The sequence below is a fragment of the Oryctolagus cuniculus genome, chromosome 7 (assembly GCF_964237555.1).
Source record: "Oryctolagus cuniculus chromosome 7, mOryCun1.1, whole genome shotgun sequence".
Lineage (NCBI taxonomy): Eukaryota > Metazoa > Chordata > Mammalia > Lagomorpha > Leporidae > Oryctolagus > Oryctolagus cuniculus.
The window spans coordinates 108,037,719-108,065,592 of NC_091438.1; the positions used below are offsets into that span (position 1 = coordinate 108,037,719).

The 27,874-nt window shown below is 42.6% G+C and overlaps 1 protein-coding gene across 2 annotated transcripts in view; it reads right to left on the reverse strand.

Annotated features, from left to right (window-relative positions):
- CACHD1 (cache domain containing 1) overlaps window positions 1–27,874 on the reverse strand; it is a 243,987-nt gene that overhangs the window by 14,942 nt on the left and 201,171 nt on the right. For both annotated transcript variants that reach the window (XM_002715945.5, XM_051856412.2), the window contains exons 12-23: window positions 27,310–27,427; window positions 20,671–20,839; window positions 14,572–14,714; window positions 13,809–13,990; window positions 12,790–12,900; window positions 8,870–8,992; window positions 7,662–7,761; window positions 7,460–7,576; window positions 4,639–4,799; window positions 4,232–4,318; window positions 1,999–2,115; window positions 660–811 (exon numbers count right to left, since the gene is read on the reverse strand). In XM_002715945.5, the coding sequence (XP_002715991.3) occupies window positions 660–811; window positions 1,999–2,115; window positions 4,232–4,318; window positions 4,639–4,799; window positions 7,460–7,576; window positions 7,662–7,761; window positions 8,870–8,992; window positions 12,790–12,900; window positions 13,809–13,990; window positions 14,572–14,714; window positions 20,671–20,839; window positions 27,310–27,427 (1,580 nt within the window). The remainder of the gene's footprint in view (window positions 1–659; window positions 812–1,998; window positions 2,116–4,231; window positions 4,319–4,638; window positions 4,800–7,459; window positions 7,577–7,661; window positions 7,762–8,869; window positions 8,993–12,789; window positions 12,901–13,808; window positions 13,991–14,571; window positions 14,715–20,670; window positions 20,840–27,309; window positions 27,428–27,874) is intronic.

Sequence of the window (27,874 nt, forward strand, 5' to 3'; positions counted from 1 at the left end):
GAGTCAAGGAGCATCTGTGTTAACTATAAATTTTTGACTCACCTGCCAACTCAGAATTAGGACTAGGTGTTAATTCCAGAAAGACAATGAAAAAAAAAAAAATCTCAGGGGAGGGATAGAGTCTCCTTGGTCAGTATTTTCAAGGTCCTAGAGACTGATCTCAGAGGCTCCTCTGCCTATGGTGTCCCTAGCCCCCACCCTAAGCAGCCTCAGTTGCACTGGGTACTTCTGGCTTCTGTTGACTCCAAGGCTCAGAAGTCTTAGACTTGTGTCTTGCAGAAGTTGGGAGGGAAGGTTGCAGCATAAATAGTTGTGCAGTGATCACTTTGCATATAGCCAATCGTGTGCTTTTGACAGCTGGGACATACATTCAAACAGACCCTGGAATTCAGCCAGGCGGAAATTAGGCCTGATATTTCTTAGAACAAGCTTTACGGGAATGAATTCCAGGCTTGCAAAAGTTGGCAGGACAGATGGCTGCTCACTCTGTCTGCACGGAACCTGAAGGTAATTATCTGCCTTGGCTTTGTAACTAAAGATTACTGGTGAAGCAGTCTAGAAAGTTGAGTAGAGGACAATTTTAATATTTCTGTCCTAGTATATAGGCAGGAAAATGTGTATTCAAGAATCAAACTGTACTGGGTTCCCAAGAAACATACCTATTGCTCCCATGTCATCAACGTAAGGACTTTTTGCTCCCACAATGCCACCGAAGCATTCCTTCTGGGGTGCACAGTAGGACTTGTCGAGGTGAGTCTTTCCATCGCTGCCCACCATGCACCACTCACAATCCAGCACCCCAAAGCAGTCCCTGCCAGAAAGACAGTCCATGTCCAGAAGGCAGGGGACACACACAAGCTCGGGCTCAGACAGTTCTGCTCCTTTACTTCCTTGTAACATGAGAAAAGCAATAGTCTGCTGGGAGATGGCTGCTTTATGCCCCTCAACAACTTTGCAAATGAGAGAAATGAAACTGTTCTCTGTGAGTTAAATTATGATACACACATCACAGAATAACGCAAGGTTATTCAAAACCATCTTAACAAACCAAATAGAAATGGTCCCTGAGTTTGGGTTGACATTACCCAAGAGTGTGTTTACTACAATGAAGCAAGAAAATCAATGAACTCCCATCATTTCTGCAGTCCATGAACCCCTGTTCTACTGCCCTGCTTCTTCATGCTGCGTCTCTTCATACTACTTTTTTTTTTTTAAGATTTATATTATTTATTTGAAAGGGAGAGTTACAGGGAGAGAAGGAGAGAAATATACAGACGTCTTCCATCTGCTGGTTCACTCCCCAAATGACTGGGACTGGGTTAGGTGGCAGCCAGGAGCTTCATCTGGGTCTCCAACATGGGTATAGAGGCCCAAGGACTTGGGCTATCTTCTGTGCTTTCCCAGGAACATTAAGCAGGGAGCTGGATGAAAAGTGGAGGCAGCCAGGACTTGAAGCAGCACCCATAAGGGATGCTGGCATTGTAGGCAGCAGCTTAACCAGATACCCTAATCCCATATGGGTGCCGGTTAGAGTCCCAGCTGCTCCACTTCTGATTCGGCTCTCTGCTATGGCCTGGGAAAGCAGTGGAGGATGGCCCAAGTGCTTGGGCTCCTGCACCCCTGTGGGAGACCTGGAAGAGGCTCCTGGCTTTGGATCAGCTGAACTCTTGTTGTTGCGGTCAAATGGGGAGTGAACCACTCGATGGAAGACCTTTCTCTCTCTCTTGCCTCTCCTTCTCTATGTAACTCTTTTAAATAAAAAAAAAAAAAAAAAAAAGAAAAGAAAAACTTGCCAATTCACAAAGATACAGTACAACTGCCAAATAGCTGCAACAAGTGGGATTTGCACAACCTTAGATTTGTTGGACATAAGGCTTACGGAAATCAGTTTTAGATATGAAAAACTGATACACCTTTTTAAAATATGAAGAACAGGAATAGCAAATATTAGCCAGAAAAGCTCAATGAGACTAATGGTCAGTATTCTTTTCTGCTTACCCACTCTCCATCCGCTGACTACACCTGCTGTTGACACACTGGTGAAGGGCATCTTGCAGACCAGGGTCAATAGCTGTGTATGTCACCGGCTCCTGGTGGACCTCGCAGCTTGGGTTTCTGTGCAGAAAGCAAGATTGAGGTCAGGACCAACATCACTTACATTCTCATCATACCCCTGATGCTTGAAAGTGATCTGCATGCTAGCTTTGCCACTTGGTATACTTGGTAGCCAATTACAGAGCTACTCTGAACTTCACTGATTCATCTTTATACAAAAGAAAAATAATTTGTAAATCGGGGCCGGCCTTGTGTGTAAAGCTGTTGTCTGTGATGCTGGCATCCCATGAGGGCTTCAGTTTGTGTCCTGATCCAGCTCTCTTGCAATGGCCTGGAAAAAGCAGTGCAAGATGGCCCAAGTGCTTGGGAAACCCGGAAGAAACTCCTGGCTCCTGGCTTAGCTGTGGGTGTTGCGGTCCCTTAGGAAGTGAACCAGTGGATGGAAAATCTCTGTCTCTTCCTCTCTCTCTAACTGACTTTGAAAAAACCTTTAAAAAATGTATAATTTAGGCCAGCGCCATGCCTCACTAGGCTAATCCTCTGCCTGCGGCACCGGCACATCAGGTTCTAGTCCTGGTCGGGGCGCCGGATTCTGTCCCGGTTGCCCCTCTTCCAGTCCAGCTCTCTGCTGTGGCCCGTGAGTGCAGTGGAGGATGGCCCAGGTCCTTGGGCCCTGCACCCCATGGGCGACCAGGAGAAGCACCTGGCTCCTGCCTTCAGATCAGTGTGGTGCGCTGGCTGCAGCGCGCTGGCCACGGTGGCCATCGGAGGGTGAACCAATGGCAAAAGGAAGACCCTTCTCTCTGTCTGTCTCTCTCACTGTCCACTCTGCCTGTCAAAAAAATAAAAAAAATAAAAAATAAATGTATAATTTAAAAACAGGAAACCATAATCATCAACAAAATCAGAATGAATGAATAAAATCGAAAGTGAATATTATTTCCCTTGCCCATCATCCTAAATCTTATCTTCCTGGGGTAACCACTGTTAACAGATTAATAAGGGTCATTTTAGATATTTTTTTCTATCCCTAAACAAACATATTAGTTTTTACACATACATGACACTCTGAACCTCTTGAGTTATTTGACTAGTTTTTAAAATTAATTATTTTATTTTTTAAAGATTTATCCATTCATTTGAAAGTCAGAGTTACATAGAGAGAGAAGGAGAGGCAGAGAGAAAGAGAGAGAGAGAGGTCTTCCATCTGCTGGTTCACTCTCCAATTGGCTAGAACAGCCGGAGCTGCACCAATCCAAAGCCAGGAGCTAGGAGCTTCTTCTGGGTCTCCCTCACGGGTGCAGGGGCCCAAGGACTTGGGTCATCCTCTACTGTTTTCCCTGGCCATAGCAGAGAGCTGGATCAGAAGTGGAGCAGCTTGGACTTGAACTTGTGCCCACATGGGATGCAGGCACTGCAGGCAGCAGCTTTACCCACTACACCACAGCGCTGGCCCCACTGACTAGTTTTGAAATTTGCTACTAATATAAATAATGGTGTATTATGTGTCAGCACACATGTGAGCTTGTATGACAACAGCCTGTATATTTATCACAAGGTTAATTAAAAAACTGACTTAATGTGCATAAAATATCCGACACACAGTAGGCACTTACTAATGCTTCTAACATTCTCACATTTCTTTTGTATGTAGTATATACTTTTTTTTTTTTTTAAAAAAAGATTTATTTATTTTTTTGAAAGGCAGAGTTAAAGAGACAAGGAACAAGAGACTGAGAGAGATCTTCCATCCACTGGCTCACTCCCTGAATGGGCACAATAAATGGGCTGGGCCATGCCAAAGCCAGGAGTCAGGGGCATTTTCTGGGTCTCCCATGTGGGTGCAGGGGCCCAAGGAGTTGGGCCATCCTCCCTTGCTTTCCCAGGCACATTTCCAGGAAGCTGAATTGGAAGCAGAGCAGCTGGGACTAAACCAGCTCCCATATGGGATGCTGGCCTTTGCAGGCTGTAGTGCCCATATACATTCTTAACATTTTCTCAGCATCTGAAGTTAAGTGGACATCATTTTATCACTCTAGAGCTTAATATCTGCTTCATCAAACAGTTCCATCATTAAAACAAATTATCTTTGTATACCCCAACCTAAAAGAAATCTATGATAGATCCCATGGCATTGTGTTGTATGAGTGTGTGTGTGTGTGTGTGTGTATTTTACCGGTTCTCGGCATTGGTGAGATTCCCAGTGCACTCATTGACCTCTAGGGGGCACTCACAAGGACATTCACATTCATTTTGCTCCATTCTGAAAAGTAAAAATAAAGTTACTATGCTGAAGGTCAATGGCAAACTGAATACTGTACATGCACTGCAGGAACAAAATAAAAAAAGGACAGTAAAAAAGAAGTTCTGATCAAAGTTTGATACAATTGCCCTTAATCTATTTGGACAAGGATGCTGCAAACAACAAAGCTCTAAGTGCTTTTGTAACTGGAACTTTCTCTTTCTTCAGGATGCACACCATCCCGTTCTGTCCTTTTTGCAGATGCCACTTCAAAATGCTTGGCATCAGTGAAAGTATTCAACAGTGTGGGAAACAGAGAGTGAGACCCATCACATTCTTACCGGTGACAGTTGAGACAGAGTCGGTCCACCATGCTACAAGCACAGAAGGCAAGAGAGTCGCACGTCTCATTGACAATGCCAACAAACGCGTTGGTTCCCGGGATCCTCGCCAGTCTGTATTTAGAACAGTGGCTGCCATGCACAAGGTTCGTCAAATCCCCCTATAGAACAATCAAGTGTCAGAAGTGATAGACAGCAAGGCAAAGTCTCAGCCCTACCTTGATGGCAACAACCCTTCAACCACTTGATGAAAACAGCTTAAAAATAAAACTTTGTTCTGATTACAAAAGTAGTATACAGACAACTGCTAAAAACGTGGAATGTAAAACCACTCATAACTCATCATTCAGATAATTCGTTTATCAGCTACATTGTACATATATTATATATTCTTTTATCTATGCTTATACAAATATAAATTTTTATAATCTGTATTTTTTAAAAAGATTATTTATTTATTTATTTGAAAGGCAGAATTACAGACATAGGCTGGGTCACTCCCCAAATGGCTACCACGACCAGAGCTGAGTGGATCCAAAGCCAGGAGCCAGGAGCCTCCTCTGGTCTCCCACAAGGGCACAGGGGCCCAAGCACTTTGGGTCATCTTCTGCTGCTTTCCCAGGCCACAAGCAGAGAGCTGGATCAGAAGAGCAGCTGAGATATGAACTGTGCCCACATGGGATGCCAGTGCTGCACGCAGAGGCCTAGCCTACTATGCCACAGCGCTGGCCCCTATAATCTGTATTTTAAAATACATATCATAAAATTGAAACCTTAAGAAGACAATTTTCTTATACAGAATAGCTTAAAATTGATTCAAAGGCAAACATAATTATTTATAAAACATGCATTTTTTTCCCTTCAGAGACAAGCCTTTCTCCTATCTAGAGCCCAATTTCTTGGTACCAGAGAATTTAAACAACTCAACTACAGCAAGTATCCATTTTTTTTTCATTCTATGACAGGAAAATGTGATACCTGGCTTTTTGAACTGCCAAATTTGTCTACTATATTAGAAAAACAAAAATTAAAAAGTGGTATTGTAAAGCTGTGGGTGATCATTTTTCTGCATGTATGCATGTACCAGGCAAATTATTTCACCCTATTTGTTTCCCTGCCATTCAGCCCTTGTATGTACATGATGAGGATGAGCTTTTTTCTGAGAATCATGGCACTGAATGGTTCTTAGAGGTACAGATGAATTTTCCAACTGCATGTGAGATACCCACTGCTAGAATATAAGCAATAACACACCCCCTTTAGTGCCTTTTTACCACCAATACCGAGGAAAGCTTCAATTCCACTTTGGGATAACTTGGGCTAATTCACATTTAATTAAAATTTGCCTTTCTGACATTTCTACCTGAGTATCCTGGCTTTGTCTAATGAGAACTCCAGAAACCATTATATAAATGATGGAAGACAAAGTAAGTCAGACTTTCATATGACAATCTTAGCTGGACACACCCAATGTTCCTCTTAAAGATATATTGCTCAAGATGGTACGTGACAGTGAGTCCCTTTACTTTGAACATATACTTCTATTAATATGCTCACTTAAAAAAAATCCTCTCTTCTACTAGACATTTGCTTTCTCACACAACTTTTTGAGATGCAGTTTGGGACTTAGTTAAACTGGTTAATTCTAAAATTAAGTTTAGGGGCTGATGCTGTGGTGTGGCAGATAAAATTGCATCCCATGTGGGCACCAGTTTCGAGCCCTGGCTGCTCCACTTCTGATCCAGCTCCCTGCTAATGCACCTGGGAAAGCAGCAGAAGATGGCTCAAGTACTTGGACCTCTGCACTTACGTGGGAGACCCGGAAGAAGCTCCTGGATCCTGGCTTCAGATCGGCCCAGCTCCTGCCATTGTGGCAATTTTTTTAAAAAAAGATTTATTATTTATTTATTTGAAAGCCGGAGTTACACAGAGAGAGAGGCAGAGAGAGAGAGAGAGAGAGGAGAGGCAGAGAGAGAGAGAGAGTTTCTATCCGCTGGTTCACTCCCTAATTGGTTGCAACAGCCAGAGCTGTGCTGATCTGAAGCCAGGAGCCAGGAGCTTCTTCCGGGTGCAGGGGCCCAAGGACCTGGGCCATCCTCTACTGCTTTCCTAGGCCATAGTAGAGAGCTGGATTGGAAGTGGAGCAGCCAGGTCTTGAACTGGTGCCTGTATGGGATGCCAGCGCTTCAGGCCAGGGCGTTAACATGCTGCGCCACAGTGCCAGCCACAAATGCCTATTCTAAATAAAAAAACTTACTTCCCATGATTAACTTTCTGAATGCTAGTTCTGTCATTCCCCATTTTAGTTTTCTCTGAACTATTATTTTCAAGTTAATGTGAATGTTCTTAAGATCTTTAACTGAAAACAGGTTAATCTGCAGCCACTTATATTACACAAAATATTCAAAGCTAAAAAAAGAAAAAGAAAAATGAAAATTATTCTTGGATGATTTACATGAAAGTTCCAATCTAAAGGGCAGATGATCCAGAACTGACTGAACTTGACCTTAGGAATTTAAGGAGACCAAGTGATCTCTAGAAGACAGGAAGAGAGAGCACATGGTGCCATACATATTTACACAAGAGTGTGGGAACAGACTTCAGCAGATATTTCAAAGGGATTAAACGAGGCAAGTCTTTAAACAAACAAGACCCAAACAAAACACCAAGTGTGAGACCTTAAAACATTCACCTCTCTACTCTGGGCTTTCTATTCCACAATTGTCAAATAATATTTAGACTAATATTTAGGCGGTAACCACTACTCCATTTCATATTCCATTGTGAGATGAGAAAGGAGAGTGTTCTGGAATCAACTTACCACAAGGCTGGTATTGAATTTATAAAACCTCTGGACTGTTCTGTCACTGAAGCTGTTGCACAGGTTTTTCTTAACAAAGTTGGGGTGGTTCAGGATATCATTTGCTACCAGGGGCTCCTAATAGGGCCAAACAGAAGATATATGCCATGTAATGAGCTGCAGGCCGTGGGAGAACTGCACTCATCAGCATTGCAACAAATACCTTGTGAGTGATGTGCTGTTGTTCCACAGGTGCGTGTCCCTTGGGGTCAATGAGAGTTGGATGTGCCACCAGATACCCCCTGTCCTCCATTATGAAGCACCTGTATCAAAAAAATTGACGCCCCTCATTCATGTGAGCTGTTTTCTATGGCTTCACAGGGCATTTATCTGGCTAGCTCTGGAACAGACTGCAACTACTTCTGGTTCTCAATGCATAGTCATTGAGAAAGTGAAGGAAAGTAGACAGGTATATTTTTCCTAAAGAGAAAGAACAGCTGTGATACAGGTGGAGGTGAAAGTTACATTTGACTCTGTGGTCATATACATATTCCACAGACAATGTGCCCACTCGGTACAAGTAAGATGGACTCAAAGATCTTTACAAGGATGTAAAAGTGGGAAGTTTGTTCTTTTATCAGGAAAGGGAGATCTTGAATGAAGTAGACTTGGGTATTCATAGGCAAAACTTATAATTTCTTCTTTCTATGATAAACATAAACAAAGTACAACATTCAGGAGATATATAAAAATACAGTTGATGGAAACAATAAATAAAAAAGCTAGAACTGCTTTAATCAAGACTATATTTTGTTTTATTTTATTTACATTAGTCACATCAGCTTGCAGGAATCCTGCATTTCCCCATTATGAGCCAATGTGAAATTCAGCAGTGACACGAAGCGTGGACCATGAGATTGAATGAAGAAAGCCATTTTTAAAAGCAGCCTGCATTAAATCAAGGGAATGCCCTTGCTTTGATCAGACATGTTCTTTTGAAATTCAGGAGGCAAAGACTTTTAGTTCCATGAGCCTCGTTCCAGGGAAATGTAAAAGGAGCAGTCTAAGCAGCTGAAAATTTCACAAAGACTTTGGTTTAATGACTAAGTTAACATCAAAAGTTCTACCCAGAGTACCCTCTGGTCTTTCTAGTACCAAAGACATGGGAAACCTCTAATTACTGACTTCTAGAGAAATAAAAGCTTTTGGTACATTCTCTGCCACAGTTACTCCTGTTGTATGCTGAGTCTATCTGTCTAAAAAAAAAATCATAAACAGCATGCATCTTAGAAAAAGGAAAGAAGAACAAAATTCTTCTCATGAACTCGATTTCTGATCCTGGCCATAAATACTGTGTGTTTGCCATTCAACTAGGGACAGACATCTACTAGTTGGCAGTTAGTACAGGAAATGATGTCCTAAAGGGCTTACCTTATTTTGTTGCCACCATCTTGGTTACAAACTGGTAACAGGTCCATCAGAACCTTGTAGAAATATCTAAGTGTGAAGTCAATGCCCATCACAGCCACCGTGTGTCCAGAAGACAGCTGTGTACTTCATGTAAAAAAGAGCAACAAGAACAAGAGGCATGGCTTATTTAAAGATATGTCAGTCACGGGGACACTGTATGATATCAGAAATACATTCCCACTCTTCCTCTGCACTTTCCACGCTTACAAAAACTAAGTGACTAATTTAGTGTAATATGGAGATTTTGTGAGAGAAAACTTATGGGTGCAGAGGTACTAGCTGGAAGGTGGATGCATAGATACTGCGGTTATCTCCCACAAACCTCTAGACAAGAATCTTGAGCATTCTTATGAGGTATTAATTTCAAGAAAACTGATGCTTGTCAAGGTCACACAGTGAATAAAGAGTGGAGGCAGGGATTTCAATGCAGTGACTCCAACTCTAAAGCACACACTCTTAACCATGAGATATACTGCCTCCTTAGATCCGCAGGGCACTCAAGAGTTATCAAGCCATTTTACACAATTGCATTTCCTGTGGAGATGCCAGAAAGGAATCATAGTTTCTGTTTTTATAAATGAAAAAATTAGACTTTTTAACAAGCTTCAAAATCAATCAGATCCCCTTTTATTTATGGCACAGAGATCAGTTCCAAATCTGGCTTTTTCTGTAATATTCCAGCTGCCGCAGTGAGAAGGTGATTTTATTTCTGAACCACCCACCCGACCCTGGTATAACTGCTATCTGCTATAAGAGATCAACACACTGAAGTCACAGCATGCATACTGCCCATGTAAGTCTAGCGTTCATATTTTTACCTGCGTTTCAGATAGGCACCCTGTTACCATAGCAACTCATAAAGAATGTCATAGAAAAATCAAGCCAAGCCTACATTTCTAAGTAGAACAGACCAGGCTGTTTGCAACACTTTTGTGAGATTTTCACTGCCAAAGACATGTCTGACCAGTTCCTTATCAATGGCAGTACTTCATCCCTCACGGTGTTATCATTCTCCAAGTAGCAGAGTCGCAGGTCACTAAATGAGCTTATGAAAGAACCACAGCAGAGCTACTAGGAGTAACTGATAAGTGAGTGTTGATTAGAAAACCCTCCCTTAACTCTTGGCCAAACCACTCCTGAAAACCAAAGGTGAATGGGAGTGCTTCATGACAAGCTGACTAGCAGCTTCAGCTCTCTCTCTGCACTCACTAAAATGCCAGACGTTTAAAGCATGGATAGTATGGTAATCAAAATAACTGCCAGTTATTTGGAACTCAACATGATCAATTCCAGCGCTAAGCATACTACATACATCATTTCTAATTCTTGTATTGTTCAACACGAGCATTACAAGACAGTCTCTGTTTTACACGAGGCTTAGAGAGGTCATGGGATATAAGAATAATAAAAGTATCTTATGTTTATTAAGCACTTACAATGTACCAGGCACTGTTACAAACGCCTTACATATCACTTAATTTAATCCTTAACATAAGCACTTGAGACAGATTCTAATCTATCTTTCTTAGGTTAAGAAACAAAGGCCAAAAATTATTATTTTTTTATTGTCAGACAACCAGCAAATGGCATCTTTACTTTACCTGGAGAGGGATCACATCTGAGGAGGAGGTAAGGTCCCCAGGCTGACACATGAGGCCAAATCACTAACAGTGATTTGCACAAAGGACCTTTCAAAGCCTACCTACCTATCAGCAGAACACCTACGAAAGCTACAGTCACTTTGGCTGCATGCCTAAGGAGGTGGCTGACTTGCATTCTAAACTATGTCCAACGAAAAACACACAGCTTTAAATAGCACAATTGTATTCAGCTAAGAACAATATTCAAATGATCTGGTCTGTGGGTCTGCATAGTGATCAGGCCCAAGAGCACGTAGCTGTTCTGGAGAATACATATTCATGGAGAGCCTTACGAGACAGAATCTGGAACTAAAATACTAAAATATCATTTCTTGCCCCTTGTTAAACTCGCATAGCTAAACATGTGTATATTGAACCCATAAAATAAAATCAACCAGATAAGGGATTGGAATGTAGGTTTTTCTAGCTTGAAAGTTGTCTGCTGTGCATCACTTGGAGTGACACCACAAATATTTGTAAATATACTAAATAAAAATTTTTCTACCCATGCAAACAAAAAAACTGTCCATACTTACATAAGCATAGACATCTAGCCCTGCTCTGGCCTTTCCCTTCTGAAAAAAGACGCTGTATAAAAGGGAAAGCTGCCAGCTCTTGATAAGGAGTTGTCAGGTGAGGGGCCTGATGGACACCTCAAGACTAAGACCCACCTGAATTCGATTTTTCCACTTAAACAGCATCTGTAAGAGCCCAGGCTGGGTCCATTTCATTGTCATCAAAGAACAAGGTGAGTGACTGTTGCCCTCTCAAAGAAATATCCATTGTTTACATTCTGAAATGGACTAGAATACATGGGATGGATGACACGTTTCACTCCTCAAACATGAGTGTGTATGCCCAATAGAGGGTCTTTAATGAAAACACCGAGGGACATCTTTGAAATGTTTACTGTTCATATGTGGAATTTTATATTATGGGAGCAGTTGCCAGAGTCCAACAGACACTTGCTCTGCAAAGGAAATCAATATTTGGCTGGCTGCAGGGCCCTCGTCTCCACAGAGACATAGGCCATGATATTGAAATTCTATACTATACTGCTTCCCAATTCTTGATTCCAATGAACTTGCATTAGAGGAATGCTGAATGTCAATCATTTGATATATAATGAGTACCAGCGAAGAGCACAGAGTTAAGTAAGGAAATCCAACTCCTATAAATTGTAAGGCATTATTACAGGTACCAGTCAAAATATGGTCTTCCTTGGCTGGTACAAAAAAGCAGCAACTTGTATAATGAAGGAATTAACAACTTCTGTAACTTGCTTCTTTGCCCAACATTTCACTGACATTTATAGCTTGAATACTGTAACTTTGAAAGCAGGAAATAAGGCATTTAAATATATTTGGAGAGACACTGACATCTTCTAGCATTTAAGTAAGATCCATTTTTAATAAGGTCTTTTATATTTTAAGAAACAATTTCAAGGACAAATTAAAAAAACAAAGAAAACACTAAACAATTCTTAATTCTATACAGCTAGACCAAATACAAGAGGCAACAATTTTTTTTGCACTAAAAATGTTCCTTTACCTGGGGAAACACTCTCAGGCTCTGCTGACATTTCTTTCATCAGTTTAAAATAGGCATTTCTACAAACTGCTCCACTGACTGCAACATCTTTCTTTTTTTTCTTCATAAACATTATCATGGCTGCCAAGCACAACGTCCAGAACTTTTCATTCACTGGACTCCCACAGCCTTGTGAGGTGTGTAACTTTCACATTTTACAGATGTCAGGAGGAAGCTCAAGAAATCCAAGGTGGGGCTGGCACTGTGGCATAGTAGGTTAAGCCTCTGACTGTGGTGTCAGCATCCTATATGGGAGCTGGTTTGAGTCCCAGCTGCTCCACTTCTGGTCCAGCTACTTGCTGATGGCCTGGGAAAGCGGTGTTAGATGGCCCAAATGCCTGGGCCCCTGCATCTGTGTGGAGACCTGGAAGAAGCTCCTGGCTTCAGACTGGCTCAGCTCCGGCCATTGTGGCCATTTGGGGAGTGAACTAGTGGATGGAAACACCCCAGCCCTCCTCCCTCTCTCTCTCTCTCTCTCTCTCTGTAACTGTGCCTCTCAAATAAATAAATAAATCTTAAAACAAAACAAAACAAAAACCAAGGTGACACTAGAGAAGATAGTTAAATCCCAGCAAGCCTCCCTTCAAAGGTCATGCTTTTGTCATTGATCCTTGGTATCTACTATTCTAGATTGACTTAAAAAAATATTACCTGGATGAATGAATTGTATGACTGATTGTCACGACATAGCCAGCTCCTCCAACATCTAAGTAAGGACCAGTCAAAGAAATCAACCCTGGATTGGCTACTGCGTGGAGGTACCTTAAGGAGACCCAAAAAAAAAAAAAAAAAAAAAAAACCAAATTATTTTGGGGTATGACCAATTTTTTTAAATTTCAAAGAGAATTGAGCTTGAAATTCTAAATTTTTTAAATAAGTTATACTCATGATACATTAAAATTCAAAGAATTATTATCTTTTATGTCAGACTAATATCAATACAAGAGACCAAGGGAATCTGAAATTCCCTTTTTAAAATAGACACCAAACTCAGTATAAACCTGAGATTTCCCTCAGAGTTATAATACATATGTTTTAGAGAAAAAAAAAAAAGGAATTAATGAATGAAGAGAAAACACATGCAGTTTGATGCCTACAAATGTACCCTGCATTATTAAGGTGACAGACTCAGGAATGACTTCGTTGCTATTCAGCACAACCACAGATTTTGAACTAGAAATTCTGTTCTTTATGGATGCACTACCTCCCTGCTATAGAACCTGAACTAGCTTTTGTTCTGGAAAGTCAGAGTAATGAGGGCCCAGAAGTACAAGAATGCTTTTGACTTTGTATGCTTCATTTCTTCCACATCATCCATGAGCTGTAATTTGATGCCATCATCACAGGTAGTAAAAGGAAGTATATCCACTGTGGCTACAAAGTGCACAAGGTAGGAATCAAACAAACCGCTAGGAATCAAAATGGCCAAGCATAAAGCATCTTGGTCTCAAAATTTCAATGAAGAGATAAAAACACTGTAGGCAGAGAAACCCACAAGCCTGTTGTTAATGCTACACTGGAAAAACTATTCAAAAACATTTTTCAATGCCATGAAAGTATCTTCTTTCATGTGCTTGCCTGAAGTTGCTTTATTGTATGTACTTATCATGTCTCTCCAGGATTTGGTGGTGGGGGGAGAACCTTTGATAATGGAAGCCCCTAAAACTCACCATTGTCTCCTAGTGGGATCAAATGCTTTGTCCATGAGAGAACCAGGATAAATTCTGAGGACGCCATTGGGCGTTGCTATGTAACGGCGGACAATGTAAGTGTTCAGACTACTCATTTCCATTTGTGTCATCCATTCATCTGTGACGTGGCTGGTAGCCATTACTTCATTTCTGACAGAGAACTGGGAAACAAAGGGAGACATAGCAGGGATCCTTTAAAACTCACATGAAAAGACAGCCGGCTGCTTGGCAGGGCCTCCCAAGGCTCTCTCGCAGAGAAGCCAAGCCCAATTACTTCTTCAAAATCTTTCCACAGCAGATGGATGCAGCCAAACTTGGTGAAAACAAAAGCTTACAGAAATTCAGCCAACGCATGTGTGATGACTCAATTGTTCATCTTACTGAGGCTTTCCGAGTTTAAGCTGAAAAAACCTTAAGGGGAAGCATTCACAAATACGCCCTCCTAGTCTTCATCATATTTATCTCAATAGACAGCAGGGGCACTGCACCTCTTATCCCTGGGAAAGTTTGGCCGGTCTCTCAACCATACCCCCTACCTTCTGACTGCCCCCCTCCCCGGCCCCCTCCGTGTTATCTGAGGCCTGAAAGAGTCTCCATGCGACCCACAGGGCTTCTTAATCCATCAGAAGGGCCAGCGCTGCCCGGCCTGCGGCAGGCCACACACTCGGCCTCGCGGGCTCTCCAGCTGAGAGGCACAGATGCGCCGACTTCAAAGGCTCCCGGGCCGCGGGCCGCCACTCACTTTGAGGCCCGGGTTGGCGATGAGGCGGGTGTTGTCGCTGAGATAGGCCGTGTAGTGCTCCACCATGCGCTTGGTCTCGGGCTGGCTGAGGTGTTCGTAGGGGGAGGAGAAGCTGCCGGCAGCCAGCATGACGGTCGGGCTCTCTGAAAGGGAAGCACACAAAGCCGGCCTGAGAACTCCCGGGCTGGCTCGCCACACAAGCGCCACTCGGGCTCTGCCCGGCCGCCTCACGCCATCCTGAAGGAAACCAGGCGCTGGCCCCCGAGAGGCGCGAGGAAGGGACATGACCGTGCTGCTCCTCCCTTCAGGGAGCTTCCGGTCCCAACAGTGAAGCAAAGGGGACACAGGCCCGGGGAATGCGAGCGCGGGAAACAACCCTCTGCCAAGCACCATCTTCCTCGCGTCCTCAGCCTGGGCTGGGGGCCCGAGGGCACGGACTCCGGGCTCTCCCGCTCCCGGGGCTGCGGGATGTTGGGGCAGGTTGTCACTTAGGTCACATTTTTTTTCCCTCCACTTTCAAGGAGGGGAAAATAAGGGCACGGATTCCACACAGTTGTGGCGAGAATTAAATGGGTTAACGTGTCAAGGTCATGAGGTACTACAGAGTAGGTAAACAGTGTCCTGCCTGTGGCCAGTGCTCAGTCATGAGCAGTAGCACTGAGGAAGAAAGGAGGGCAGGACAGAGGCAGCCAAACTGAACAAAACAGATGCTTGTAGAAATATTACTGTATATATTTTTCATTATCGGCCCTAAGAGGAAGATCTCACTTGGTTCCCTACTTCTTTTTTAAAATGGTTTACTTTGTTGTTTTTAAATGTTTACTAATTTTTTGAAAAGAGAGAGAGAGAGAGAGAGAGGAGATTTTTTAAAAGGATTTACTTATGTATTTGAGAGGCAGAGTTACAGAGAGAGAGGTCTTCCATCTGCTGATTCCCTCCCCAAAATGACAGCAATGGCCAGAGCTATGCTAAAGCCAGGAACCAGGAGCCAGGAGCTTCTTCCAGGTCTCCCACATGGGTGCAGGGGCCCAAGGACGTGGGTCATTCTCTGTTGCTTTCCCAGGCCATTAGCAGAGAGCTGGATCAGAAGTGGAACAGCCAGGATTCAAACTGGTACCCAAATGGGATACTGGCATGGCAGGTGGAGGGTATCCTACTATGCCACAGCGCAGGCCCGGAGAACTCTCGCACATGCCGGCTTACTCTCCAAATGCCCACAATAGCTGGGGTAGGGCTAGGTAGAAACCAGGGCTCCATACAGGTCTCCCTTGTGGGAGGGACTCAGGTACTTGTGGCATTCCTAGGAGTAGCAGGAAGCCCAGTCTCAGGCCCTCCTGTACGGAATGTGGGTGTCTCATGCAGCGGATAAACCCATTGTGCCACAATGCCCATGCCCTTGGTTCCCTATTTAAGACAAAAATCCTCACAACAAATTACAGTACACAAAAACAGTTTTTATTTTCTATTGTTAGATCTTATTGTATTTTTAAAAAACTTTAGAAAGCACCATTTTATCTCATTTAAATCTGCAGGTCACTCTACTTCTTTGGTTAATTTTCACTCTTTGTGGCTTTTTTTTTTTTAAAGGAACTAGTATTTAAACTCTGGCACTTAAGATATTTATTATTTATTTATTGAAAGGCAGAGTGACAAGGAGGAAGGGAAAGGGAGGGGGCGGGGAGAGAGAGATATTAATCTTCACTGCTGGTTCACTCCCTAAATGGATGCAACAGCTGGGTCTGGGTCAGGCCAAAGTCAGGAACTCCATTCAGGTCTCCCAATATAGGTGGCAGGAACTGAAGTACTTAAGCCATGATTGGCTACTTCCCAGGTATATTAACAGAAAACTGGATTGGAAATGGAGAAGGTGGGGCTCAAACTGGCACTCCAATAATGGGATGTGGGAAGCCTAAGTGGTGGCTTAACCTATTATGCCACAATACCTGCCTTAAATTATTAAGAATTCCAGGGAATTCTTTTTTTATCTTTTTTTTTTTTTTTAAGATTTATTCATTTGTTTATTTGAAAGGTAGAGTTAGAAAGAGAAAGGAGAAACAGAGAGAGAACTCCTCCATCCACTGGTTCACTCCCCAAATGGCCACAACAGTCAGAATTGACCTGATCTGAATCCAGGAGTCAGGAGCTTCTTCCACATCTCCCACGTGGGTACAGGAGCCCAAGCACTTGGGCCATCCTCTGCTGCTTTCCCAGGTGCATTAGCAGGATGCTGGATCAGAAGTGGAACAGCTGGGACTCGAATCAGTGCCCATATGGGATGCTGGCACTATGCCACAGTGCCAGCCACCAAAAACAGAAGTTCTAAGACACATCCTACAGAGCTCTGCAGATGGTCTTAAGGAAGTGAGTAAGCCTGGTAATCTCTGGCCCTGCTGGTCATCCTTCTGTAAACTAATCTGTAGGAATAGCCTGGGGTCTCAAAGGAGAGGAGTATCTTCCTCTAGAAGGGCCTACTGTTTGATCTGTCAAGTGCAACATGGCTCAAAGAGGCAGGGAGGGATGGTGGTAGCCAACAGGGAGCTGGAACACAGGCCCAAGCTCTGCCCACTGTATGACTTCAGTATTCAGTTAGTCCAGAGTCATCTCATTTCAAAAATCAATGCTTGAAGTTCCCTAAATCACTCAGAGATAGGAACCCTAAGTCAAGGCATAATTTGTTTTCAGTTCATCTGTATCCTAAAGGTATAATCTTTAAGGGTCTCTGCAAAAAGCAGATATGTGCATAGGAGGTGGGAATAAAAGCAGTGGTTTCACTTACTAGAGTCTCCACCTTTTGGGGACCCAGGATTGATTTTTGCTTCATTTCCTGGTTCTACTAAGCTACCTAAAGCCAGTATAATGTCAGAGCTGTTTCTTCTGGATTGGTAAATACTTGTATTGCAAAAGTGAATTTGAGTGCTGGCTCTCTTTTATGGATTTTTTTCTGTTAAAAATTTTAAAAAAATTCATCTTTTTGAAAAGGGAAGAGAGAGAGAGAGAGAGAGAGAGAGAGAGATATCTCCAATCCAGTGGTTTACTTCCCAAATGCCCACAACAGCTGGGGCTGGCCACACTGAAACAAAGAACTCAATCCAGTTTCTCCCATGTGTAGGGCAGGCACCCTGCTATGTGAGACATTAGCAGGATGCTGGAGCCAGGAGTGTAGTGAGGATGCAAACCCACCTACTCTGAATGGGATGTGCCAAATGCCCCCACCCTGAGTTCTTATCTTCTAGATTTTTACCCACTAATTCCTCACAATCATGTTAGTTCTTTGTGTTTCCCACTAGATTTTCAACTACCCTGAGTGGGATGGGTCAGAATTACCTAGTCTGCCATTCACAAACAAATGTTGCTTCCTAAAATGTTATTTCGCATTTCATTCTTATGATCTTCATGGGGCATTGTGATATTTTTATTATGTTTATCATAAATAATCAAGGAAAGAAAATGAGAGTCTTAAAAAAAAAGATGAGGCTGCCTAGCTGCATCCTGTGGATTCATGTGCCTATGTGGTCCCTCCATGCAAGGAAGTGCCAGGCACAGAAAGAGGGAGGAGAGTCCCTGGACGTGAAGATAAGACATAAGAAGCATAGAGGAAATTAACAATGTTAGAATAATGCATTAACATGCCTGCAATGGCTGGAGTTGTGCCAAGTGGAAGCCAGCATTCTTGAGTGTGATCTGGGTCTCCCTCATGGGTAGTAAGGAATCAAGTACTTGGGCCATGACCTGCTGCCTCCCAGGGTGTACATTAACAGGAAGTTGGACAGGAAGTGGAGGCAGGACTTGATCCTAGGCATTCCAGTATGGGATGAGGGTATCCCAAGCAATTTGCCCATAAATCTACATTTTCTGAGTAATGTTTATGAGCAGTACTAAGTGAAATATATAACCCAAATGGAATTTAAAATTTTCTAGTAGCTACATTTAAGAAAATAGGAATAGGTCAAATTAATTTTAATAATATATTCATGATATCCATTCAACCATTTAGTATGTATCAATATAAAAATAAGTATATATTACAGTCACATTTCAAATACTCAATAGGTACATGTGTCTGGTGGCTAACATATTGGCTACTATAACTATGAGGGACTGCCAAAAGGAAATAAAAATAATCTAGGCTTGAATTCTTTCTCATCAAGAAAACTGTTGCACTTTATTGTCTCAAATTTCAAAACAGGGATTTCATTTTCACCAGTAGTACTGAATTTGCTCAGATCTTAAAAGAGTCACGCACACATCGGCTTTTGAGTAAAGCATGTCTGAAAAACTGGAATTTTTAGTGTATTCTTTTAAATAAAAACAAACAAAATTCCCAAAGCCCAAATCAAAACAAACAACTGGATTAACATCACTGGTCCTCTCCACACTGTCAACACTGCTGGAATGTGTCACAGAACAGGCCACTCGGTCCAGCCTGCTCTTCCAGGCAGGACTTTCCAGGATGGAATTTAGAGGAGGAACCCAAACTCAAGTGTCTCATCTGGAACCCAGAGACTAGAGACGTGAGTCTGCCACTTGTTCAAGGATTCTTAGTTACTGACTTTCTGAAGTTTTCAGTGGTCAAATGGGTAGCACACGTTTTCTATGGCATGAATATACTGTGGCCCAGCCTCAGTAGTCCTTATCTGAAATGCTTGGGCCTAGAAGTAAGTTTTTCAAATTTTGTAATATTTGCATATACATAATGAGATATTTTGGGGATAGGACCAAGGCTACACACCAAACACACTATGTTTTATATGTGTTACACAGTCTAAAGGTAATTTTATACAGCATTTTAAAGAAATAACATTTATTTGAGAGGCGTGGGAGAAGACAGAGAGAAAGAGCGAGCTCATCTCTACTATTTTACTTCTCAGAGGCTGAGGTTGAAACCTTGGCTGTGAAACTACTCTAGGTCTCCCATATGGGTGGCAGGAGACCACTACCTTGAGTCATCACAGTTCCTTCCTAGGGTCTTGACCTTTAGGAAGCTGGAATCAGGAGCTGGAGCCTGGGTTTAAACTCAGGTACTCTGATTTGGAATGTGGGACAAACACTGGCCTTAGGAAGGGAACTTTTTTTTTGGAGCATTTTAGATTATAGATTAGTGATGCTCAATCTTTATACTGACAACATAGACTGCAAATGCCTCATATGAGTCTGGCACACAGATTAGAGACAAAGGAGTCGAATCTCAGCGTTCCTACTTTCTGTGCTATCTGGGAAAATTATCTTTAGTCAACTCAAATGTCCTCATCTACCGTAAGTCAACTCAGATATGAAAGTAAAACACCTGGTGCATAATAAATGTAATTTCTCTTCTGTTTCCTTTGAGTTGTTTGCCTATTCCTGAACCCTTCTTCAGACAGGGACTGGAGGGTAGATACTGTTGGTATGCAACAAAGATTTTTTTTTTTCCTTCCAGTCCCACCTCAGCATTTCCCTACGAGAGTACTTACGTCACAGAGAGAGGGAGAGAGAGATCTTCTATCCACTGACTCATTTTCCAAATGGGGCTGAGCCACGTTCAAAGGTTGAAGCCAGAACCAGGAGCCAGAACTCCTTCCAGGTCTCCCACAGGGAGGGAAGCGGCCCAGGCACTTTGGCCATCACTGCTGCCTCCCTGGTGCACTTGCAGGATGTGGATCACTAGCATGGAGTGGCTGGGATTCATGTTGGCGCTCTGATACGGGATGCAGATGTTCCAGGTGGTGGGCTAATCTGTTGAGCCACAACACCTGGCCTGTGCCCCCTGTGACTCTTTATGGATAGTTTAGGAGCTACTGATACCTCTTTGCCCAACACTAGCAAGGAAAGAAAGGGACTAAGTATTTTGAAGGCAGCAAGTCTGGGCAAACTCTGTGGTGTTAGTCACACCCGGAGCTCCTCTGGAAGATCAGGCCAGGGTTGGAACTACACCTGAAAGTGACTATCTTTTCCCCCCTTCCCTATCCTGTTGCCCTCTCTTCCTCTGGTTTCTTTCGAGAGCCTATCCCAAATAAGTCACTGTCATTTGAATCCTTGTCTCAGCACCTGCACGTTTGTATCTGCAGGAGTTAGACCCATGACGCAGATCACATAGGAAGCTGAGAAATGCAGGGGCTTTACCTAGAGTCGCCAGCTGTTTGAAGTGTAGGCAAGCACTGGGCTGGCCCAGGAGATCCAGCCGATGGTACAGCAGCTTGCTGCTCGGGATAGTGTTGAGGTTCTTCAATTGTTTGACAGGTATTTCTGGTTGTATCACCACAATACACAGAATAAAGGAGGTGTCTTGTACCTGTAAAAATCAAGACAGAATTTCTAACACAGACAATGATGGTTCCACAGGGAAAAAGGAACTTTGCATACATGATGTTCTTCTGTCTCACATCCAGCCTCACAAAGAAGGTGTCCATTAAATATTTGATGAATACATGAAAGACCCAACAATAGAGTACGGAAGGTATCTAATTATATTCTTCATTATTCCTTTCTTGTGGTGGGAACTAATATGTTTGTGACAGAAAACCATGGAGCTAATGAAAAGATAAGAAACGAGTCTCTTTGGAACTGTGAACCCCCAACCCCCTTTTGCTTACATAGATACTAGCAAGAGCAGGGTTTAACAATGCAACAATTTATTTCTTTTTGGGTTTGAAATGTATTTAAATTCTATTGCTAGCTTATGTGATAGCCATCGTGTTGATGACATTAGGAGTACAACTCACTCTGTGCATCTGTGGTGATGCTATTTTAAAAAGAAGCTACTGTGCTGTCACATACAGTACAGTGATACAATGTGTACAGTACATACTACTTGATAGTAAGTGGATATATTGTTGGTTTATGTATTTACTATATTTTTATCATTACTCTAGAGTGTAATAATGCTACTTATAAGAAAACAAGTTTACTGTAACAGAGAAAACTATTATATTGGTGGCAGTTTCATATATTTTGGGTTTATTGTTGCTCTTGATCACATCAAGAGGCCACCCCAGGTGACTGATCTATAACATCTAGATTTGTATAACTGTACTCTGATGTTCAACACACATTGCTGAATTATTGAATGATACATCCTATATGTAGGACTGCAGCTGTATTATATTAGCAAATGGACAGAATTTATGTTAAAGATGGTTTATAAATAAATTAAGGGAACGATGTTAAGGACCATTAAAGGACAGTGTCTTGTGAAGCAGCTCAAATGATTAACTTTATGATCAAGAAGAAAGTTTTAACTAGGCGGGGGGAACAAAGCATAATTCTGTGAGGATAGAAACAGAATCTTTCAACACAGTAGTGATTTGTATCTGTCTATTACTGCTTTCAAGTACTGCCGGCAAAGATATTCAATTAGATTAGAAACTTAATCCTCTTCTTCCATCCCTCAAATTAGAAAGTGACAGAGTGCTCTGAAATGACATTTACCATTTTCTCTCTCTTCTGTCTCACATGGTCATTTTTTAAAGTTCCCATGTTACAGGTTCCAAGGAACCAAAAGACAAAACCTTACCAGAGTGACCAGAATATAACTACATAATTGGGTCTATTTATAAGAGAAACAGAAAAAATTACCATAAGCTTCTGGAAGAACCACTTCATAAACCGTCCTTAGGAAATCAGATTTCAAGACAGGTCTTCCTATCATGTTCTTTAGAAGAAATAGACACTGCATGACTAGGCAGTGGTTTTTCCTTCCCAGATGGCACATGTGCACTGTGTGTGAGTGAACCACACCTGTGTAACATGGGACATCCAAATACCTTCTAGTAGTCCAAGCTTCCTTTGGTCACAGCAAACAGCCTCCACAAATACTTAACAATGGATTTGGGTTACTGGGAACAGAGAAATCTCAGTACTGCTAGCATTTTATGTTTATATTAATTCAGTGAAATAATCCACGAGAATCTGTTGTTATCTATGGATGCAAAATACATTAGCCAATTATTCTTGTGTAAGCTGTGTTTGGATTATATTAGAAGTATTCATTAATTATTTCTTAGAACAAAATGAGTATGTTTTCACTCCCTTTGCTCACAGTAACTGAAGGGAATTTAAAAATATTTGCTCTTGTTGCTAGGTAATCAGGCACGACTTATTTTTTATTTTTATCTTATATCTTAGTTATTATCGCCTTAATTTTTCACTTAAGAGTGATTTGCTTAACAATTTCAGAACTTGGAGAGTGTTAACACTTGTACTTGAAGTGACTGATTACATTCAGTTTGCTTCAGGAGAATGGCCAGAACTTACCAGTATTATTGAAAAAAATATTATGATAATACTTCCCTCCAAAATGTTAACACTGAGTTCATTTACTGCACAAAGATCACACACACAGAAATGAGTACATTTCCTTTATATTTCCTTTTTTTTTTTTTTTTTTTTTTTTTGACAGGCAGAGTGGACAGTGAGAGAGAGAGAGACAGACAGAAAGGTCTTCCTCTGCCGTTGGTTCACCCTCCAATGGCCGCTGCGGCCAGCGCGCTGCAGCCAGCACACCGCGCTGATCCGATGGCAAGAGCCAGGTACCTATCCTGGTCTCCCATGGGGTGCAGGGCCCAAGGACTTGGACCATCCTCCACTGCACTCCCTGGCCACAGCAGAGAGCAGGCCTGGAAGAGGGGCAACCGGGACAGAATCCGGTGCCCTGACCAGGACTAGAACCCGGTGTGCCGGCGCCGCAAGGCGGAGGATTAGCCTAGTGAGCCGCATTTTTTTTTTTAAAAAGATTTATTTTATTTATTGAAAGAGTTACAGAGAGAAGTAGAGATAGAAAGAAAGAGGTACATTGGTTCACTCCCAAATGGCTGCAATGGATGGAGCTGAGCCAATCTGAAGCCAGGAGCTTTGTCTGGGTCTCCCACATGGTACAGGAGCCCAAGCTCTTGGGCCATCCTCCACTGCTTTCCCAGGTGCATCAGCAGGCAGCTGGATTGGCGGTGGAGCAGCTGAGACTCAAACCAGTGCCCATACGGATGCTGGTGCTTTAACTCACTGAGACACAGCACTGGCCCCTTCTTTTTCTTTTAATACTAATAATTAGTAATGCAGATTTTTTTCCCAGGGCGCAATTGACTTGCTTACTAATTTTTTTTCTGAGATTTTTATTTATGTTAGTTGAAAGGCATAGATGGGTAGAGGAGTGAAAGAAAGAAGTGGGAGAGGTAGATGGGAACGGAGAATGACAAGGAGAGGGAAAGCTCCTCAATCTGCTGGTTTACAACCCAAATAGCCAAAATAGTTGGAACTGGGCCAGTTGGAAGAAGGAGACCTGGAACTCAATTAGGCTCTCTCTCTCTCTCTTTTTTTTTTTTTTTTTTTTTTTTAACAGGCAGAGTGGACAGTGAGAGAGAGAGACAGAGAGAAAGGTCTTCCTTTGCTGTTGGTTCACCCTCCAATGGCTACAGCGGCCGGTGGGCTGCGGCCGGCGCACCGCGCTGATCCAAAGGCAGGAGCCAGGTGCTTCTCCTGGTCTCCCATGGGGTGCAGGGCCCAAGCACTTGGGCCATCCTCCACTGCCTTCCCGGGCCACAGCAGAGAGCTGGCCTGGAAGAGGGGCAACCGGGACAGAATCCGGTGCCGTGACCGGGACTAGAACCTGGTGTGCCTGCGCCGCTAGGCGGAGGATTAGCCTATTGAGCCACGGCGCCGGCTAATTAGGCTCTCTTACATGGATGGCAAGGACCCAGTTACGTGAGCCATCACCCATTGCCTCGAGGATGTGAATTAGCAGCAGCTGGAATCAGTAGCAGAGCCAGGACTCAAATTCAGGCACCCCAGTACAGGAGGCAGGTGTGCCAGGTGGCATCTCAGCCAGCAGGCCAAATGCCAACCCCAATCTCTAATTTCAAATACAAAGTCGATTTTTCAATTAAGAACTTTGGTGCCTGGCTCACTGTTACTGAAGTGAAAATGAAGCAACTTATTTTGAAAAATTCTGTAAATAGGGCAGATGGTACAGGTAGTCTCAAAAAATTTTTTTTGATGAGGTAGCTAAGAGAATTTCAAAAAAGTTTGACCTTCTTCAAATTTGTATTCTCAAACAAAATATCAGAATTTGGCTTGTAAACAAATTTATCAAATAGTTTCATTTATTATTATTTAGCTTTCATTTGCATTTTAATAATTGCTATTGCCATAATAATGCTTTAAGGATCAAAAAAGAAGTTTGGAAGAGACTCATGTCTAAAGGCAGGTGGACTACTCCCAATGCCTACCATTTCTATTCCAGACATTGCATAGAGTTAATTGCATGTATCCACCACTAGGCTAGATGCTCTATGATAGCTCAATAATGTAACAATACGTTCTGAAGGGGATAACTAAACAACAGATCTATTTGGAGTCAAAAAGTTAAATATCAGATATATCCATCCATCAAGGTAACCTCAAGTATGAATATATTTTAAGTTCAGTAACTGAAATTTGATGATGAGAGTCCATTCTTCTTTTACTCAGTTACAGAATGGAAGACTCTACAATAGTGTTGACCTGCTATACTAGGTAACACAGATGGAGAGTGTGTAACATAGATGGAGAATGTATCTTAGATTCTGTTTATGATTCTTTGGGGCCTAGCATTTAATGAATCTGGTAAGAGAAAGCTGAAATGTGTACCACAAATCATGGCTAGCCTGTCAATGTGCTTGTGTTGAAAATAAATAATCTGAGCCGGCGCCGTGGCTCAATAGGCTAATCCTCCACCTAGCGGCGCCGGCACACCGGGTTCTAGTCCCGGTTGGGGCGCCGGATTCTGTCCCGGTTGCCCCTCTTCCAGGCCAGCTCTCTGCTATGGCCAGGGAGTGCAGTGGAGGATGGCCCAGGTGCTTGGGCCCTGCACCCCATGGGAGACCAGGAAAAGCACCTGGCTCCTGGCTCCTGCCAGGATCAGCGCGGTGCGCCGGCTGCAGCGGCGGCCATTGGAGGGTGAACCAACGGCAAAGGAAGACCTTTCTCTCTCTGTCTCTCTCTCTCACTGTCCACTCTGCCTGTCAAAAAAAAAAAAAAAAAGAAAATAAATCATCTAGGTCTGGTGTTGTGGCACAGAGGGTTAAGCAGCTGCTTGTGATGCCAGCATACCATATCCAAGTGTCCATTTGAGTCCTGGCTCTGGCATGGCCCAGCTGGCTATTTGGCGAGTGAACCAGAAGATGGAAGATTCATTCTCTCTAACTCTGCCTTTCAAATAAATAAAATAAATCTTAAAAAAAATTCAAGTTCAGGGCTGGCACTATGGCTCAGTGGGTTAATCCGCTGTCTGCAGTGCTGGTATCCCTTATGTGTGCCAGTTCTAGTCCAGGCTGCTCCTCTTCCAATCTAGCTCTCTGCTGTGGCCTGGGAAAGCACTAGAAGATGGCCCAATACTTGGGCCCCTGCACCCATGTGGGAGACCTGGAAGAGGCTCCTGGCTTTGGATCGGGCCAGCTCCAGCTGTTGTGGCCATTTTGGGGAGTGAACCAGTGGATGGAAGACCTTTCTCCTTCTCTCTCCCTCTGTCTGTAACTCTACTACCTCTCAAATAAATAAATAAAATCTTTAAAAAAAATTCAAGCTCTTGGGGCTGGTGCTTTGGCATAGTGGGTAAAGCCGCTGTCTGCAGTGCCAGCATCCCATATGGGTGCCAGTTCAAGTCCCAGCTGCTCCACTTCCAATACAGCTCTCTGCTATGGGCTGAGACAGCAGCAGAAGATGGCCCAAGTGCTTGGGTCCCTGCACCTATGTGGGAGACCTGGAAGAAGCTCCTGGCTCCTGATTTTGGATTGGCCCAGCTCTGGCCATTGCAGCCAATTTGGGGAGTCAGCCAGTGGATGGAAGATCTCTCTTGTTCTCTGCCTCTGCCTCTTTATAACTATGCCTTTCAAATAAATAAGTCTTTAAAAAAAATTCAAGTTCTGATCTAAAAGTTTCTTTGCCTTGGAGAATGTCAGAGGGCATTTATGCCATCACACCTCCATTTTATTTATTTAAAAATTTTTAAATTTACTTATTTGAGAAACAGAGATAATGATAGAAAGATCTGCTGGTTCACTTCCCAAATGCCTTCAATGACCTGACGTGGGGGTCAAAGTCAGGAGCTAGTAATTGGATCCAGGTCTCCCACGTGGGTGGCAGGAACCCAACTAGTTGAGTCATCACTGCTCCCAGGGTGTGCATTCGGAGAAAACTGGAATCTGGAGCTGCAGCTGGAAGTCAAACCCAGGTACTCTAATAGGAGATTCAGGCCTCCTAACTGGTTTCTTAACAGCTAGGACTAAGGCCTGCCCCTCGGATTTCACTTATAATTTTCAAATTCCAGAATCTGAGTTTAAATGAAAAAAGATGATATAATCTAAATGAGTTTTAATAGAGGGCTACTTAATGAAATTTGACACATCTATGTAATACAATATTATATAGCCATTAAGGTCAGGTGCCATTAAGGTTTGTATGTACATATACATACAAACCCAGGTACATACCTGTGTGTATATAAAATTTTCTGAAAATTGATTATAGCGGTTACTCATAAGGCATAGGAGGTCAAAGACAGGAGGGAGAGAAAAGCATTGTTTGCTTCTACTTTGTATCCTCTTCTAACCTTTGACCTATTTATAACTTGCAATTGTTGGTTTTATAAACAAAAAAATATAAAATATTGATGGAATGTCTTTTTTATCACTTTAAAAATGATTAGTCACAGAATGAGTGCCCCAGAATTCCCTCATGAAGATCTCTGTAAATTGTAGCTCTTTAAGCACAAGTGACTTGCTCCCCACTCACCATCTTCCAGGCATAGCTAACGTTGTAGGCCTCCTTCCCAGTTTCTCTCAGCTTGTTTATGTGCCAAGACAGGGACGAGTTCACAGGCACTGCGATAATCTGGCTGCCCAGGGGGAGGCTGCATTGGCAAACAGAATTAAACACTTCAGGCAAAAGATAAAATTAAGCATTTAATTAAAGGCAAGAAGAAGCTGTGAGTCAAGGGTTGCCTCCTGATTTTGAATAGCAATGAAGCTCATCACTTATGAAAGACATAATGTGCAATTTCCAATTTTGTAAAAGCATTATGTCAACTTTGCATTAAAAACATTCCTTACTCTCTACTCTTGTCCCCCAGTTCTAAGTCTTTCTAGAGACTAACTTGTCTCAGATCACTCAGTCATTAATTTTTAACCAATGAGCACAAAGACCCACTTCTCTACAGGTTACCATCTGCCAAAATAATGCATCACAGTTGGAAAAAATCCAATCTGTTTTGATCTGAAGAGAAAACGTTGTCTTAGATTGTGCTGTCAACTTGGAAAGGAAGCTATCTGCCAAGCTATTTTTTGGCAAATGCAGCAGA